This window comes from Apteryx rowi, unplaced genomic scaffold (genome assembly GCF_003343035.1).
Source record: "Apteryx rowi isolate R43461 unplaced genomic scaffold, aptRow1 scaffold_264, whole genome shotgun sequence".
NCBI classification, from domain to species: Eukaryota; Metazoa; Chordata; class Aves; order Apterygiformes; family Apterygidae; genus Apteryx; species Apteryx rowi.
Genome location: NW_020449019.1, coordinates 662,574 through 680,692, shown reverse-complemented (window position 1 = coordinate 680,692; position 18,119 = coordinate 662,574). Strand labels below are relative to the sequence as shown.

The 18,119-nt window shown below is 47.0% G+C and overlaps 1 protein-coding gene across 1 annotated transcript in view; it reads left to right on the top strand.

Annotated features, from left to right (window-relative positions):
• Window positions 1-18,119, top strand: part of PSD2 (pleckstrin and Sec7 domain containing 2) — a 53,752-nt gene extending 35,633 nt beyond the window's left edge. The window contains exons 9-15 of the mRNA XM_026067882.1: window positions 436-479; window positions 4,344-4,534; window positions 5,755-5,825; window positions 12,971-13,128; window positions 14,793-14,937; window positions 16,067-16,210; window positions 17,913-18,119. Of these exons, the coding sequence (XP_025923667.1) occupies window positions 436-479; window positions 4,344-4,534; window positions 5,755-5,825; window positions 12,971-13,128; window positions 14,793-14,937; window positions 16,067-16,210; window positions 17,913-18,119 (960 nt within the window). The remainder of the gene's footprint in view (window positions 1-435; window positions 480-4,343; window positions 4,535-5,754; window positions 5,826-12,970; window positions 13,129-14,792; window positions 14,938-16,066; window positions 16,211-17,912) is intronic.

Below are 18,119 nucleotides of genomic sequence, written 5' to 3'. Positions count from 1 at the left end.
ACAGAAAAGCTATTCATTCTGCCCCTGCTTCTCAGGGCAGCATTTAAACCTCCACTGCCCCTTTCCCCCAGTCAAGACACTGAAGGTGTCTTAGCATGCCCCAAACTCTTCTATCATCTTTAGGTAGGCAAGAATTCACTCAGGACTAGACCTGGCACCCAGAATTAGTCACAAAGATCATAACCAGGCTCCTGAGCAAAGCTGACTGCCATACACTGCTGCTGACATGTCCAGTCCAATCCCTAGCACAGTACATAGACAAAAAAGGGCCAAGTAGGAGAGCAGCTGTCCTGCTCACTGGCAATTACTACCCAAGAATAATTCAGCAAGGGAGTCATCTCTCCAAAAACAGAGATGGTGTATTGGGCAGATGGTCTCCACAACCTAGGAGTGTCTTCAATAAGAGACGCAGCTAATACCATCTTCTTGTTTCAGACACTGTATAACTCCATCAAGAATGAGAAGCTGGAGTGGGCCATGTAAGTATACGTTTTAAGCATTTAAGAGATAGTGTGTCTTTCAAAGTAGTTGACAGGTCTTCAGTCTTGTTTTTAGATCCAGAAGCATCCAGAACGTTCCCTTGCAAGACCTTAAGCACTGAAGGCCCTCCTGTAGGCAAGCTGGATTTATTTACAACTCAAACACAATAGTAGCCAGGAGAGGATGGTGGCAGTCTGTGGACGCTGGAACCATAGGCATGATCTAAAGGAAGGGAATGGCCTCTTTATTTCCTGTTACACCCAAGAAGTGCCAGCCCCTCTCCAAATCATTCCAGAGCATGGTCTTTGCTTGAGGAGCTCAAGATCTGGGATTATTTTGGTCACTGAGACCTCCCTTCTCTTCCGCTTCAAGCCACAGTCCCATCCGTTCTTTCTGGAAATAAAATCACAGAATCACTCTGGCTGGAAGGGACCTCTGGGCATCTCCAGTCCAGGATACTCAAAATGGGGTCAACACTGAATTCAGAGGCAAGTGCTTAGGGCTTTGTTCAGCCGGGTCTTGAAAGCCTCCAAGGATAGAGATTCTGTAGCCTCTCTGGATCTGCACATCAATGCTTAATTATCCTCAGTGACATTTTTTTCTTATATCCAGTCAAAACCTCTTTTGCTTTAACTTACACCCCTTGTCTCTCATCCTCCTGCCATGCACCACGGTGAAGAGCCTGGTTCTGTCTTCTCAGTAACTTCCTCACAGGTACTGGAAGGCTGTGATGAGGTCCCCTGAAGCCATCTCTATTCTAGGCTGAACAAGCCCAGTTTCCTCAGCTTCTCCTCGCAGGGCAAGTGCTCCAGTCCCCTGGCCATCTTGGGGGCCTCTGCTGGACTCTCTCCAATTTTTCAATGTCTTTCCTGTACTGGAGGCCCTAAACTGGTTGCAGTATCTAGAGATGGTCTAACGAGTGCAGAGTAGAGGTCACTTCCTTCAGTCTCCTGGCTGTGCTCTTGTTCATACAGCCCGGGATGCTGTTGGCCTTCTTTGCTGCCAGGACACATCACTAGCTCATGTTCAGCTTGTTGTTCACCGGGAACACCAGGGCATTTTCCACAGAGCTGCTCCCCAGGCAGTCAGTTCCAGTCTGTCCTTCTGCAGAGTACTCTATGCTACTGCAGTACTTTGCATTTGTCCTTGCTGAATTTAATGAGGTTCCTGTTGGCCCATTCCTCCAACCTGTCAAAATCCCTCTGAATGGTGGCCCTGCCCTCCTGGATGTTGACTGCACTTCCCAGTTTGATATCATCCACAAACTTGATGAGATGCACTCTGTCTCCTCTTCCAGGTCATTGATAAAGATCTTAGACAAGATAAATCTGTTCCCCTTCAGCTGTATACAGGCACCTTTCTCATCTCCAGCTACCCTGAAACAACATGGTGACAGATCTGAACACAGCTAGCACGCTTACCTCCATGACCATTTCACAAACAGTTGCACTGCATCTTCTTCAGCCCTTCTTCTCTTTCTCTGTTAAAAACCGTCCATCTCCAGTGTATGTCAGGATTCCTTGACAAGAAGGTGCTGTGTGTTCCCTAGCCCACTGCCTTCCCTGCAGCTTTCCCTGCCTGCACACCTCTGCCTTAGGGAAGCCCATAACAGACCTGGGGCCTTCAGGTTACAGCATGGACACCTCTTCTCTTCTAAGTTAGCCTCAGGCCTGTCTTGTCTCTAGAGGATTGTGGGACTGAGCAGGACCTCTTGGACTGTTAGCTCCACTGTTTGCTGTACACCTTATGTTGTCCTGGCCAGAAATGTGTCTGGAAATGGTTTGATCCTACCTCCCCCTTCAGCTACCTGGCAGACAGGGTCAGGCTTTCCAGACATAAGGAGAGCCTCCTGCACCAGCTATGTCCCAATGGCAGAAATGCTTGCTGTGGGCTAGTGGTTCCTTCAGGAAGGGCCAGGGGCTGCGGTGACACAGCCAGTCTGTAGCACTGAAAAGGCAGTGATTTTTGAGTGGGTTGTGTGGCATTGATTCCACTTTAAAAATGATCCTACATTAAATCCTTAAGAAAGAGAGGCACCAATAACATCTTTGTAATGGAAATGCAGCCCTGGAGGGGTCCAACCCCACCAGGCCATGGCAGCCTGGGTCAGCCATCTGCATGTGGCCTTCAGTGCATTGACTTAGCATGCTGTGGTACATCAGTCACGAGAGGGAGCTCGCTAGCTCTACAAAAGGGGCCTGGTAGGACAATTTATATAACAGGAGTTCAGCAAAAGTGCAGCTGTTCAGTGGATGCAGGCAGTGATTATACAACTTCTGCAAGCACACAGCTCTGGTGGGGGGCACATGCTCCCCTACATGGGCATGCCTGGGGAACAGCATCCCCCACAGGGTGCAGCTGCGGCAGGCTGGGACAGTCTAATCCCACTCAGCAGCATCTAGCCCTTCATCTGCCCCCTTCCTCCCTGCCCTCTCATTTCTATTCACCACCTCATTCACCCCAGGTATCAGTCTGGGACCTGTCTTGCTGTAGCATGTCTTGCTTTATTGCAGGCAAGCCAGCTGTAATGTGAGAAACCTTTCACCTTCTCTGCAGCAAGACAGATGATCCCTGGCATGGGGTACCGGGTTTTTCTTCAGAGACATGGCACTGAGTCATAACCTTGCGTGGGTCTGCCTTCTCTCAGTGGCCACCCCACTGCTTGGCCTTCAAGGAAGACACCCTGTCCACAAAGCCCAGCTGGACATGCAGACACAAGGCCACAATCCCAGCACCAGGCACCTCTCTGGTACAAACCAGAGAACTGATCCCCCACTAACTCACCAGCCAAGCATGGTTTCTATGCTCTGCCCAAGCCCCAGGACTCCTATGGGGGCCGAGAGCTCATAAACCAAACTTCTGTTCCTAGAGGTTCCTGTCATTCTGACCAGTCTCCTTGCTGCAGATGGGAAAGTGTGGTATTTTACTGCTTGCTTCTCAGCAAGTGATTAATCTCCAGCTCACTGCTCAGCTGAGATTTGGCCCCAATCTAGTCTGCAACTTAGGGTGCCCAGTCATGCCATTTAGACACTAGCTTGCACCAGGTGGGGCAGAAATTCCTTGTTTGCTTTCCCTTCTCAATGTCCTAGGGACACTGGGGGAATACTTCCCATGCAAATTCTAATTTTTGTGTGCCGAATTAGTTTTTACTTCAAAAAGGAAGAGGCAGGCTTTGAGGAATCATTGAACATTTCCCTGAACTGCTCAGCCCTTGCTGTCCAGAGTCCAGGACCAGGACATCTGTAAGGAGAAGCAGTTTCTGGAAATGACCAGCAATCTTTGTTCTCTGGTGTCCCAATCTGAAAACAGAAATGGGGGTCAAATGCATAACCTGCTCCAGGATTTCCAGGATCAGGTGGCCCATCTCCTTAATGTCTGCAGAGCTTTTGTGCCTCAGAGATGTGGAGAAAATTCCTAAAGCTCCTTCAGTACCTAGTAGGCCACAGAAGCTGCCTCAGGAGAGGTGACACCCCTTTGATACCTGGTGTCTAGCAAAAGACCTCCTCCTGTCCCTGTAGGTGAGCCACATAGTTGGGGACTCTCCTTGTGAAATGCTCGTAATCCTAACAATGCTGTGTCTGCAGATTACTGGTGTTCAGACAGGCACCCATCCCTTACCTGTTTTGAGTAATGTCGCAGTGGAACCATTGGGACAGTTGCTTGCCATCCATGCTCCTCCAAGCTGTGTCCAGATCACCACCATTGGTATGTCCTGTATGTTGCAGTCCCTGGGTCTCCTTGCCTTTTCTTTCTCCGACTGGTCTTGTAATAAGCAACTCTCTCAAAATCAAGAGCAGATTATGCCCACCATGACCCATCCCGTGTGTCCTCCACTCAATCTATTCTCTGACTTTGTTTCCAAGTGATGAGGACGAGTTGAGGAAATCACTCTCGGAGCTGGTAGACGACAAATTTGGAGCCAGTGCAAAGAAAGTGACAAGGATTGTTGACAGCAGCAACCCCTTCCTGGACATCCCCCAAGCGCTGAATGCAGTCACCTACAAGCACGGTGTCCTCACGCGCAAAACCCATGCAGACATGGACGGGAAGAGAAGTATGTGTTAATGGGACAGGTGGAGATGTGCCCTAGGCAGTACCAGAGCCTACCCCTAACCTTCCCCCTGGCTGTCCCTCTGGAGTGACATTTCCTCACCCCATCCCAGAGAATACAAGAGAGAGCCCCCAACACATGAGCACCAGTTCAGAGGGAAAGGAGGGTGTTTTGAGGCATTTGCAGACTTGAATGTTTTCAGGAGACCTCAGTCTTCCCTTCTCACTGCCAAGGAACCTATAAGAGTCTGCTGTTCCACATGCTGCTGGCATAGACCTGGCCTTCTGTCATGGGCATAACCCTGAATTCCACACTCTGAGCAACTGAGCAAGGCTGGTTCCACAGCGGTCATCCACCCCAGCCCTGACCTTAGGGCAGACTGGTCTTAGAAGCTTTGGCCTTATCTACATTCTGCTATGTGCAGGGTACTGGGCAACAGGATACCTCATAATTTTGCAGTCAGCATGTGGGATTACAGAAAAGGTAATGGGAAATGTATTTGGAAGCTGTTTGCTAGTGAGCAATGATTAGTGAATCACTAATCACTTGGATATTCACTATCCCCTTGGATAACCACTGTTGCTAACAGATATGAATGGCCCAGTCACTGTAGCCAATTAGAAGGTCTTGAGGAGAGAAGGTTACCACCAAAGGCCTCCCTTGCTTCCAGCACTTTCTTAATAACCCACCCCTGGAGGACCAGCTCTCTTGTGATGATGTAGATGGCTCTCCTCTCCTCCCACCCCTCCCCAGCTTCCAGCAAGTTCTCTTTCCCTGAGTCCACCAAGACAGCTAGTGGTAAGGCTCCATCCGTAGTGGAACAGAAGTTGCCTTAGCCAGGGTATGTCTGCCTCACCCATCTGAACTAGAGAAGCTCAGGGTATGTCGCTGCTCCTCAAGCATTAAGTCCAAGGAACATGAACCTGGGTTTGGAGAAGCAGAGACTTCCAGCAGGTGTCCACTGGTACCCCTATACCTTCTCATCTCTAGTTTTGACCTGCTTGTGTTCTCACTGTGAGGTTGCATCTCCCAGCCCAGGTCTCTCTAACTGGCACCTCTCTGCAGACAGGCTGCTTGTAAGCAACAGTTTGGAGGTGTATGAGGTCTGGCATCAGTGCATGTCTGTGGTGGGTCAGGAAAAGGGTTGGTATTGCCAGAAATGTGAAGGTCCAGCAGCTCTGGCAGAAGCAGACATGTATAATTAGATGTTCTTCCTTTTTTAGCTCCCAGAGGAAGAAGAGGTTGGAAGAAATTTTATGCTGTGCTTAAAGGGACCATCCTTTATTTACAAAAGGTAACCATGATGAACTGAACCATTTGCTAATTTGTGCTGTCTCCAAAGCAGCCATGCTCCCTTAAGCAGGAGTCCCATAAATGCAAGTACAGGTGAGTCCATGTCCTAATGCATGCATGGACATCTACGGAGTTCTTCTGGAGACCTATACACAGAACTGGAGGACACTGTAATCTTCTGTGATGATGTTCATGCCAAAGGTGCTATTCACAACTGCACAAGAGGGCCATGCAGGAAGAAATAGGAGAGAAGGAACATTTAGGCAAGATTTCTGCAGAAGAGTCCCCTCAGGTAGGAGGAGGATTACAGAGCAGATGATATGGAATAGGTGATAAAGGATGTTAGTGAGCCGTGCAATAGGAATCTGAAGGGGCAGAGTGTAAGACTGGTCTTGTCCTGCCTGTTGTTTTATTTGCTGACATAATCCTCAATGGAGCATAAGTAGCTCCATTGAACATGGTAAGGACCTCTCCATGCTTAAATTTTATACATCTCCTTCAGGACCCTGCTGAGCTGGGTTCTCCATGAGCTGCCAAATGGACCTTTATGCCTTTCTGCACCTTTGTTCCATAGAGCTTCCTCCAGCTCCCCAGGTCTGTAACCATCTCTAGTCAACACAAGGATAAATTGAAGATCTCCACGAGGGGCAAAGTCACCACAGAAGAGCCTCCATGCATGCTGTAGCATTTATCTCTCTGCCTTTGAAGACTCTTGAATGCTAGGAGGATTTCCATGGGTAGTCTTTATGTGGGGAATATCTGAGGAGCCTGGATAGGACCTCACTTTAATGTCAGTAAGAGCCAGCTAAGGGTGCTTGTTTATCATGCAGTCACATAACCCACTGAACTAGGTCTGAACTACTTAGTAAAACATGCTGTGCAGTAAGCCATTGAACTCATCTTGCTGAAACAGAACTCCCTGTGAGTAGATGTTACTATGAGTTGCAGTATTATCTCCAAAGCAATGAAAGTAAACAAACAGTGGATTTATATAAGAAAGGCCCAAAGATCCTCAGGGCAGCACAAAATTATGACTCAGAGCTCATAGCACACCCCAATGATCCTTATGTTTTGCCAGATACTATGGCACATGTCACAAGGCCAAAAAAGTCTGGCAGTAGCTGACTGTAATTTACTGTATGCGTTGCTCTTAGCCAAGTGGTATTTTTACAGCCTTGCCACCTTCTTCCGCAGCTGAGGGAAGCTGCAGTGTACAGGAGAGCCCAGGTCTTCCTCAGCCTTCTAAATGTAGCCTTATTCAAGTCCCTAACACTCCAGTCTCGTCTTGTTGCAATCTCCACACAGCATCCAGTGAAGAGGTCCTCATGCTGACTGCAGGGTGAGACATGAGGATTTAACTAACACAGAGCTAGTCTAAACATTTAGTTTTGTTGACAGAACAGTTTTGCTATGGAAAAAAATGCAATTTCATCAAAATCACAGGAACTAATTGAATTTAAAGGAATTTTTCAACAAGGACCTTTAGGGGCAGGGGCCTTGAGGTGAGGCTGTTGAGGGTAAATATATTTGGAACCAAATACACTTTCAGGAGAGATTTCTTCCTATGCTGGTCTAAAATCCAGTTTACTCAGGTTTTTTCTTAGCGCTTGGACAGTATTAGAAGGAGCCAGGAAGCAAATGCTGAGTATCATTCCTGCTGATGGGAGGAGTTGTTTGGTTTTCTTCACTCTACAAAGCCAGTAGCAATGACCTTACAGACTGGTGTATTCATACAGGTTGTTATTTTGATACTAGAAGCTTATAGTTCCAAAAGAGAGAGGAGATGGGCTTGACAGAGACACATGGTTGTTAGAAGAACAATGCTTTTATCTAGCTTGGCCTTCAGGGGCTAATGGTTAAGAGGCTGAGGACCTCTTTTATGGAGAAGAACTGAAGAAGCAAAACACCTAAGTTTTGGCTAGGTTATGAGGGTGTCTGATAAATACCCGCCATGACTGACATGTAATTAGAGGGAGGGACCAGAATTGCCTAGGGTGCCCCAGGGAAATAACATAAGGAACAACAACAACAAAAAGTTAACCTGAAGAACATTCGGGCAAAGGGTTAAGAGAGGTTTCTTAATCATGAGCTGCTGTTTGACTGTACATGGCCCCTTTCAAAGGACTCCCTGTGGTGACCTAATCTGGTAGACATAGGGTCCACCAGGCTCATGGAAAAAAGACAGGAGGACAAGACCACCAAGCCAAAGTCCTTGCACTGCCTTTTCCAAACATTCCCAGCACCACAACAGAGAGCTGATAAAAATCAACCCACCCAGTTGATTCTTAGTGCAATTTATTGCTGATGGGGTGGTTTGCAGAGCAAAATAATTGTACAATAAAGGAAGGAAACCTTGTGCCAGCCTTCCAAGCTCTCAGCAGAAGATGCTTACAGATAAATGTAAGGTAGAACCTGGCTTGGGCACAAATCACTGGGAAAGGATTGTCTGACATGAAGACAGAGAAGAAAGTACCTGCTGCCAGGCTCATCTGATGCCAGGGAGCACAGCTTCAATGTATTCCAGGTTTTCACTCAATCCAAACCAAGGACCTTTAATTGGAGACTCTCAGAAGACCATGGAGGCCAGCCTTGGGGATCAAGTGCAGTAGAAATGTCAGGGGGGCTGTCTGGGGAGATAGACAAAAGGAAAGGAGGAATGGATAGATAGAGAGGTTAATATAAGATAGGCAGAAGGGTGGGGGTGGCTGAGTGGATGGATAGATGGCAGTCTTCTAAAAGAAATCCAGGCAGCAGCCATAAACCTGCTGATGTAGAGATGTTACATGTCATTGACTCGCCATTGTTAATTGCTGAATTAGCATGTTCTAGCACAGTCTACTGAAGCAATTGCTTGATCCCTTAAAGGGATGCAACAAAGTCTTGAGGGTGAAATGTAGGCTTAGGAGCAGGGCGCACCTCTTCTGCACTCTAATCCGTGCTGGGTCACTGACTCACTCCATGGCCTTTGGCGATTTACTTCACCTCTATAAAATGGGGATAATAACCCTGAATCACCACAGATAGAGGGATGTTGAGAGGAGAGATGAAGGGCTATAAAGAATGAGGTGCTCTTACATGGAAGTACTGAAAAGGGTGCGGGTCTGAGCATTTCCCTCAGCATCTGACCCTTCAGCCCAGACTCATAGAGGAGTTCCCAGCACTGCCCTGAGCCATGGGCACTGTCCCATGCAGGCAGGCCCTTATCACAGTAATGCTGCTCAGAGTACCAAGTTCATGGCCATACTGAAGACAACAGTTTTTCTTATTAAACAGTTAGTCTGGTGGGTGTGAACTGAAAAAGAGGAAAACCCCTCACAAGCTGAAATGTGAGAAAACTCTCTAGGTCTGCTTGGGCCTGGTTCTGAGCCCAGAGGAGGAGGCAGTGCTTTGGACTCTTTCACTGCATCCAGATGCCCTTCATAGGCAGGCAGACATAAGAGATACCTTTTCTTGAAAACAAGCTGTAAGCTGGGGAGCTCATCTTAGTTGTGGATCCCCCACCCTTCACACACAGTGTGCAGTAGGAGAGAGCTGGGTTTAGAAGAGCGAACCAAAGATGCCATGGAACACTGCCATGGCAGAAAGTAAGCCCAGGAGAGGGGTTGGTCATGCATGTTTAAACAGGGTCTTTGTGCAGGCGGAGGAGGCATATGAACTGGGAGTCTGTCTACACAGTCAACATTAAAAGTTAAAAGTAAATTAAATGAATTTGGAGAGATTCTGAAACAAAGCACCCACACAGGGGCTCAGTTCCTACAGAAAGTGTTTTCAAAACATACCCTGGAATTTGCTGACCCCAACCATCCTCCACCCAGAGAAGCAAGGAAAAAATAAATTACTCACCATTTGAGAGCTAGGGGCCTTGAAACCTATCCTGATTTAATTGAAATGGAATGGCAGATCAGACCTTGCCCATTTCACAGTGGCATGTACCCATGTAAGCAAAGCAGGACACGTAAGACAAAACATTCAACAACCCTATGATACCAGATTAACACCTTTATCAGCATCTGTAGATGAAGCCAAATTCAATATGGCAAGATAGCACTGCGGTTATAAAAAGATGAGAGTATGATCAGAAATACTACAGCATGAAGAAATCATTGTATTAAGTTCCTTCAAATGTGCCAGAAGACTGCTTAGGTTTTAACATAAAAAAGTTTTCTTTGACATTTAATCCAGAATTACTTCAATGAAAGTGTTTGTGTTACTATTATGTTATATATGCTTAAGCTTGTGCTTAAGCTTACATTAAAGTTCAGAATGAGACAGAGGCAAAACTCAGAGAAGCCAGTGGGGGCTTCAAAACAGAGCTGACATGCTTTGCAGAAAGGTAATGGGATTATTCTCCCAGGGAAGGCTAAGTGCTAGTGCAAGTACTGTGCGCAGTAAGAATCCCAGTTGTCTGTGACTGGCATCTTATAGGCCTGGAAGGCTGTTTATGGAGGGTGCCTGTTTAGGCACAGAGATCTCCCAGCAGTGGCAGCAGTGCACATCATGATGACTTTTGCAGCATTTGCATCAAAATGAGCTTCCTGGAAGACCTGACCCGTGCAGAAGTAAGCATCCAACACCACGCATTCCTGCAAATGCATCTTTTCCACTGGTGAGGAAGCGCAAGGCAGAGAGGACCTGCTTGACTCTACCTCATGCTGATTTACAGAGTCCAATGTTAGAAAAGTAAGATCTGGCTTTTCCTTACACCTACATTAATGCGCATGAGCATGAAATCAGTAGAGGCAAAAAATGGAGATGCCTTTCAAGGTGAAGATCTGCATTAGTTGAACCAATTTGCAGCCATGACAGTTTCTCCTTGTCACCTGCCACTAAGCCTCGTTATTCTCACCGTATTTTCAGAAAGCTTTTCTTGAAATAAGAGATCATGGGCTTCCCAGTCAGTTTTATTCATATCCAAATAGCTTCAACTTTGGAAAAACATTCAGCATTGGAAGTCTCTCTGCAATATACTAGGCTTGAGCAGCAATGTTTCCCTCAAGCAACTGTTTGCCACCAAATGGAGTAACATATTAGGTCCTCATAAGCCAAATCATTTTTTTTCTTTGTTGAAAGGCAATTAGCCCATCTTTCTGACTACTGACAGCACCAGTTCGACTTCTACAGTCAGCACTGGTATCTGTAGACATTTGGCTATGGCTTGAATTTCAGAGGAGCTCCAAGCCAAGCAGCAGTGCAGGAGTGCACTGGGGAAAGGTCATTTATACCATCCCACAGTGCAACTCATCTGATCATTACCTTATGAGCAGGGTGCCCACACCACCCATCCCTTCCCATGCAGGGCTTTTCTTTGCAATTTCCCCTTAAGAAGGCATCACTTTCTGCGTGAGTGAGGGGTCAGTACCAGACATTTCTTGGCCCTGTGACCCACAGCATTTCTTTCCACGAGGCCAAGCAGCCCATGTGTTCATACACCAGTCACTATGGCAGCCCCTCTCCAGCTTCGGATGACTACTTCAGAAAAGAAGGGAAGGAAAAGCTTTGGAAGCCTGTTTCTCATCAGAAGCAAGGATCTGTGCCAGCCACTTTCATGCGCTGGGTGGTGCTGGTCCCGGTTGCTCTGCAGAGCCCATGCAGCAGAGAGAAGACCTTTGTGGCCCTGTAACAGAGAATGGCCTTATTGACTAGGGTTACCAGCCAAAAAAGTGTGGCACAGCTTTTCCCTGGAGGACTGGATTTGTGGCACCAGGACATGGGAAAGAAAAATCTTTTTGCAAGACTGCAGAAGAGACTGAGCTTTAGCTTGAAACCTGAAGAAGGGTTGGGATGAATAGATCACCAGTATGAGGGGCGAGCAGACCCTATATTGACAGTCAAGGACAGTCAAAGAAGGCAAGATACCTAAGACTGAACTAGTCTTCTAGGTTTGAACTGTAATCAGTAGGGCAAGGCAGACTCTTGCAGGGATAGCCTGCCCTGAAATAGGCTATAACATGGTCATTTCACAACAGCTCAAGCTGCCATCAGGCAGTGTAGTTACCCAAAAAGGCAATTCTGCTCTCCACTCCTGCAGCACAACCATGTAGTCCCAATATGGCCCTTTCCCTTGCACCAGCCCACTCATCCAGGCAGTGGCCTAGAACAGGGGAACTGGTGCAGTTTATAACCGACCAGAGGTGGGCACTTGGCAGGATGGGGAGGAAAGCAGTTTATTTTAGCCAGGGCCAGGTTTTCATCCATCCATCCATCCATCCATCTCACCACCCAGCTGGACCAGCCATTGAGCTGGAAAGCAGGCAGTGTGAGAGGCTGGCTTAAAGTGGCCAGGAGCTCAGTCAGTTTGAAAGCAAAGTGTAAACATGGGATTGATGGAACTCCTATTTTTCCTAAGAAGTGCTGTGTCCAGACAATCCCATTAGAGTCTGATGTTTGAGATTTTCTATCTGTTTATAAAATATATACATATGTAGTTATTGTTACATTCTCTGCTTGCGTGAAATTTTCCTGCAATGGGGAAAATGCTACGGAGCATCAGGGAAGCAGGAATAAAGGCAATGCTGCTGCAATCTGCAAATGCCTGTCTACTGAATTACATGAAAGACCATGCCAAAGGGTCAAACACACTAAAGAGAGACCAAGCATGGTTTGACTGGGCTATGTTCAGTCTGGCAACTGTCCCACCAGCCATGCATCTGAATGGAGAGGTGCACTAGGCTCCAGAAATATTCATGTTCCAGGGCTGCCAAAGACAGTGCAAGTCCCTGAGCCCAGGTCCTCCAACATGTAAATCAGTGTAGCTCCAGGGTGGGCTCTAGCTGATACCTGCTGGCTATCAGGAGTTGTACCTCGGTGTGAGTTCTGTGGCTGTGAGTAAAGCTCTGCAGAAACCTAGCCCTATCTTATGTCTTCCCTCAAAGCCCCAGGCATGTGCTGTGTTAGAGATAACTATTGATAATTGCATTTAAAACTTTCATCTCCTTCTTTACATCTTCCCAGTGAACTTAATGATGGAGGAAGATGCCAGATGTTAATTATTATTATCATTGTCAGCTTCTAAAATTTACTGTACAAAGCAGTGCTTTTCCTGGTCTCAGTACTCTGTGATTACAGCACAGAGAAAAAGGCATATTTGTTGAAGTAACCCACAAATGTTAGTGTTGTCATTATCCAATTAACGTTCCTTCTTCACAGGATGAATACAAACCTGACAAAGACCTCTCTGAAGTGGATCTGAAGAATGCCATTCGTGTTCACCACGCCTTAGCCACGAAAGCCTCTGACTACAGCAAAAAATCGAACGTGCTGAAGCTGAAGACAGCTGACTGGAGAGTGTTTCTATTCCAGGCCCCGTAAGTACCATCAGTTCCTCACCGGAAGACTTCCCTCCAAGCATGAAATGGCAAGCCAACTTCCATCCAGTGTCGGATTCTCTTCTTCTTGACCAAATCAACACACACATTAAAGGAGAACCCTAGAAAGAAAAAGAATTTGGGGGAAGAAGGTGCTAAGCAGAAGGAGGACTGAGGGTGAGGTCTGTAGGACTGTGTAAGGGACTTGGTCATGGGGTCACAGTTTATACCCCAGGTGAGCAGAGATTGCTTATGTGACAGCAATCAAGCTCTTGACAATGGTGTGTGTCAGTCCTTTCTGGTTTGTCACCAGGGTTAGATGAGCAGGTTAGGATGAGAAGTAAAGGGCTGAGGAGGGAAGTAACTTCCCCTTCTCCCTCCCTCAGACATTAGCACCAAAAATACTGCAGTGATCCACAGCCCCCTACCCCACCCCCTTGAAGCCATATCCAGCCTGGCTACACAGTCCATCAGGCAAAATCCTACAGGCTTCAGCTGGGTTTTGCTACTAAAGGACTGAGGGGAAGCTGATGAAGCAGAATGTTTCCAGAGCATGTCTGTGGGTTACATTGCAAGAGAGGGTTTCCAGAGCTGGACAGGAAAACATGGTTTCCAGATAGGCTATGGAGTTCCCACAGCCCCTCAAAAATAGCAAGGGAATATATGGACACACTTGCACTTAATTGTAAGACTGTTTTAAAATGTGCTTGAAGTGTTTTACCAGTTGAAAGTTATATCCTAGCACTAACTCTGTGAGACAGCTGCCTAGAGTGGATATTTCCAAACTCTCTTCGTGCTTGCTATGTACAAGTAGTTTGGGCTACAGTAACAAGCCAGCCCAAATCACACCACCATGCTACCAAGTACGGTCCTGGGGTCCCCAGTGTGGATGTGTCCTCACACTCTCCTCTTACGAGCTTCGGTTCTCAGTCTGTGGGAGGCATTGAATTAAGAAGCTGACAGTTCACCTTGTCAGCAAATGATGGGGAAAACTATATTAAGATCATTAAAGAAGTCTTCCAATCCAGGCTATGTCTTCTACCTTACTCCAGTGCAGAGGAAAGTTGCTCTGCTAACAAGCGCCACATGATTGAGTTGTCTTCTATTTGATGTTTTCTTTGTCACCTCCTGAGATACTTGACACCGTAAGTTAGGATGGGGTAGTAACGTCAGGCTAAATCTTGACATCTAGACTCATGAAACGAAAATTGAGTTGAAACCTAGTGGGAGTGCTTCCCAAACAGATCTGATTAAGGACCCTGGGCTATGTACCACGAACATCTGAGGGATCCTTGTGCTCCATGGGACTTCTGTTCCTTACCGCCAGATAAGGACTCCATATCTCCAGAGAGTGGTATGTCCTTCGCACTTGCCACCATGTTATCTCTCCTCAACTTCTCATAGAATGCAGAGTTGATGAGGAAGGTGGAACTGTCAGGGCTTCATGTAAGCGGACAAGTGTCCTGAAATCATTAAGGCACTGTAGAGGAGCCAATTAGGCAGTGTTTTGCTGTGTTCACAACCAAGGGTAGCACAGAAATGGCTTTGAAACAAGGCCACTTATGGCCCTCCTGAGGGCAGACAGCTTCAGGGCTGTCCTTAGCTGGCTGGGCTTGGGTCAGGAGCATTTACAGAAACCCAACTTCTCCCCTCCTCCATAACAGAAGTAAGGAAGAAATGCTCTCCTGGATCCTGCGAATCAACCTCGTTGCTGCCATTTTCTCTGCCCCGGCCTTCCCAGCTGCAATCTGCTCCATGAAGAAGTTCTGCCGCCCGCTCCTTCCTTCATCCATGACTAAACTGTGCCAGGTAATGTGTGAGAGAAGGGGTGGTGGTGGAGGTGCCTGGTATATAGCCGGCCCTTCAGCACACAGCTGAAGGTGAACCCATCTGCGGCTTCCCTCAGCACCTGCCTGCCTGACATATCTAAGCCCTCAGGGGTACACACACCCCTATCTTCAGGGCAGGAAGGAGTGTAGGGGGCAACTCAGAATGCAGCAAATCCCGTGTCTGGCCAATGCTTCCTCTGCAATGAAGGTAAAACACCCCTGCACACATACCTTCTGCCTTAATGGCTGTTGATTCTGGACTGTTTACTGCTTATTGCCCATCACATCCCAGCACCTCTCCATTGCTGGGGTTGAAATGACTGCTCCTGCCGAGCCCAAGAGCTGGCTACAGCCCTGGTTTATTTCATAACATGACACTCAGAGAGGGCACCCTGTTATATCTAAAGCTGAAAAGCCACAGAGAAGAGAGAGTCTGAGTCCTACTCAGTGGGGAAGGTTGTCTGGAAGCAGTGGGGCACAGTGCACCAGAGCACAGCTGCCTAAGGCTCAGTTAGCCAAGAGTGATGGGCAGCTGCCATTCAAAGAGAAGCTTTTGTTTGTACTGCCCAGGGAATGTGAAACATGCCTTAGCACCTCCAAAAAGCAGGGAACACACAGCCACTGGGCCTCAGCAGAGGGGAAGGGAGAGGATAGCCTGAAATGATCAGAGCAGAGATACAGCTCCTTATCTGCTGGGCAGACATGGCTGGATGTTGTCTTTCTCAGAGCACAGACTCGGAGGGCGCTTTTTCATGTAAAAAGAGCAAGATACTCAGCTCTGGGGACACAGCCAGTTCTGTCTGGGTATTAAAGGACACAGAGCATTTCATGTTTGTGATGCTAAAGAGGCCCAAGTGCCAGGGAAATCTACTCCGGGCACTTGTAATGGATGGGTTTTGATCTTCCTCAAATACCTATCTTTCAACTGCTCCCTATCAGATGAATTTGCAAATGTGCTGCACACTTTTGGCTCCAGCACATGGTACACAGCCCATTCCAGTAACTAAGCTTACGTCCTTGCAGAGACAGATTCCACACTGATAGGCAGGTGGTGCACTTAGGTGTTACATCTTTGTACATTTTAATACCTGACATGCTTCTCTCTGCAGGAGGAACAGCTGAGGTCCCATGAAAATAAAATGAAGCAGATTGCAGATGAATTAGCAGAGCATAAATTACATCCTGTAGAGAAGAGCCTGAAGTCAAAAGAGGCTGAGGAGTATAGGCTGAAAGAACATTACCTAATATTTGAGGTAAAGGAACTTTCATCATTTCTGTGATAAATGATACCTAGGCTGATAAGAGAGAGAACTGATAAGTCTGGAGCAGATGCTGTGTGTCTGGGAAAGCATGAAAGGGGAGAAATGAAAGAGGGCTCACAAGCTTGATGGGTGTCATGGGGCAGCAGCGAGTTTCACTGTTTTGCACTGAAGCTAAAAAATGATATAACAGACATTGCATCCCCTCTGCGATTTCTAATGTGAAGAGGGGAAAACTGATGAGAGAAATAAAATCTTCCGTTACTGTCCTGGAACTTGAAATTTCCTCAGGTCCCAAGTAAGAAGGTGGTTCGGTTGCTGGTGTGCATCAGTCTTTTCAGCAACATTAATAAAAATCTAAGGGGAACCCTGGGAGAACTATTCTTGTTTTGGCAAAACTATTTCTGTAAATAAAAGCCAAAGACCATGTTATGGCTGATTACAGTCTCTTTGAGGATGCATGTAGCTAAGTTTAAAAGTTCTGCAAAATCTAGGCAGTGTTCATTGTGGGAGAAATAGGGTATTTTGTTCTAGAAGGAGCTGCACACAAGGTGGGATTCCTGCCACAGAGGAGTCAGTGGGAAGAGCCTGCTGGGGACCTCTAGTCCTGCTCTCAGCCAGAGGTTGGACTATTGCCAGTACTACCCCAGGCTGGCCATGGCTTCTTCTGGCCAAGTGTTGGAAATCTCCAGTGATGGAGATCTCCTGCCTCCCTGGTACTGCATCACAGGGCTGCACCACCCTCTTGGGGAAAGGTGTACTTGTAATGCCCAACCTGAATCTCCCAAGCCACAGTTGGTGGCCTCTGGTTCCATTGTCTTTGTGCCAACCCTTCAAAATAGTTGTTGGCTGCTGTTAGAGCCCCCTTTGCCTCCTGTTTGCCAGACATCTTATTTAGGATACCTGCAAAGGAAAAGTCTCCATTTGAGCTAGTTCTCTAGACTCTATTTTTAGTCAGGGAGTAGAAATTGGCACTTCCAGAGCACAATTCACCTCACCTCTCTGATGAGGTGTGCTCTGGAAATGCCTGGTTTTTTTGTGTTAATAAAGAAGGGAGAATATGCTGCCTCTGAGACTTTAGGGAAAGGATTGGGATATTACAGAAGCCCATAAAAACAGAACCCATCTAACCTTGGAGTAAAGGTGCTAGGCAGAGAGGAAATGCCTCCTTTTTGTGCTATGCTCTGTGAGAAGCAATGGGGGCACAATTTAACAGTAACAGTGAATCACTGGATAAGTACAACAGCAAGCAGAAGTATTTAAATCAATGGAAGGAAACATTCCTCCCTGAAAACTACTGTGCTCACCAGGGACTTCCTCGTGATGTTCCTAACCAGACAGGAAGGAGGGTGGAAACTCTGAATATCCCAAATCAAGAAGGAGCAAATCTGTTGGCCTGCTTTTGCCTCTAAAACCTGCCTCTCACAGTCAGAGTGAGAGTCAAGAGCTGTAAGAGAAACTGGAGTCTTACACAGCCTTCCGCATTCACCCTTGGGTTGATTGGTCTTGTTAGGCTGTGGCATAGATCAGGCATTGTGCTGTAATTAAACTGTACTTGCTGGCTCTCATTAGTGGGATCCTGGCAATATAGCATGTGTTTTCCTGCAGTAGCAGACAGCATCGTCTCCGCTTTCCGTGCATGCCCTGTTCTGTCCCTGTTCACAGGTTCTCTGCTCTGTTCCCTGTTCCCCTGCAGAAGAGCCGCTACGAGACATACATCAACCTGCTGTGCATGAAGATAAAAGTTGGGACAGATGACCTGGAGAAAATTGAAACCAACTTCTTCAAAGTGGAAGCTGATGATATTGCTTTGCGGAAGACACATTCAAGCCCTTCCTTGAGCCAAGGGCATGTGTCCATCAGTTGCAAGGCAGAAAAGGACATTGTAGAGCGGAACACTTAA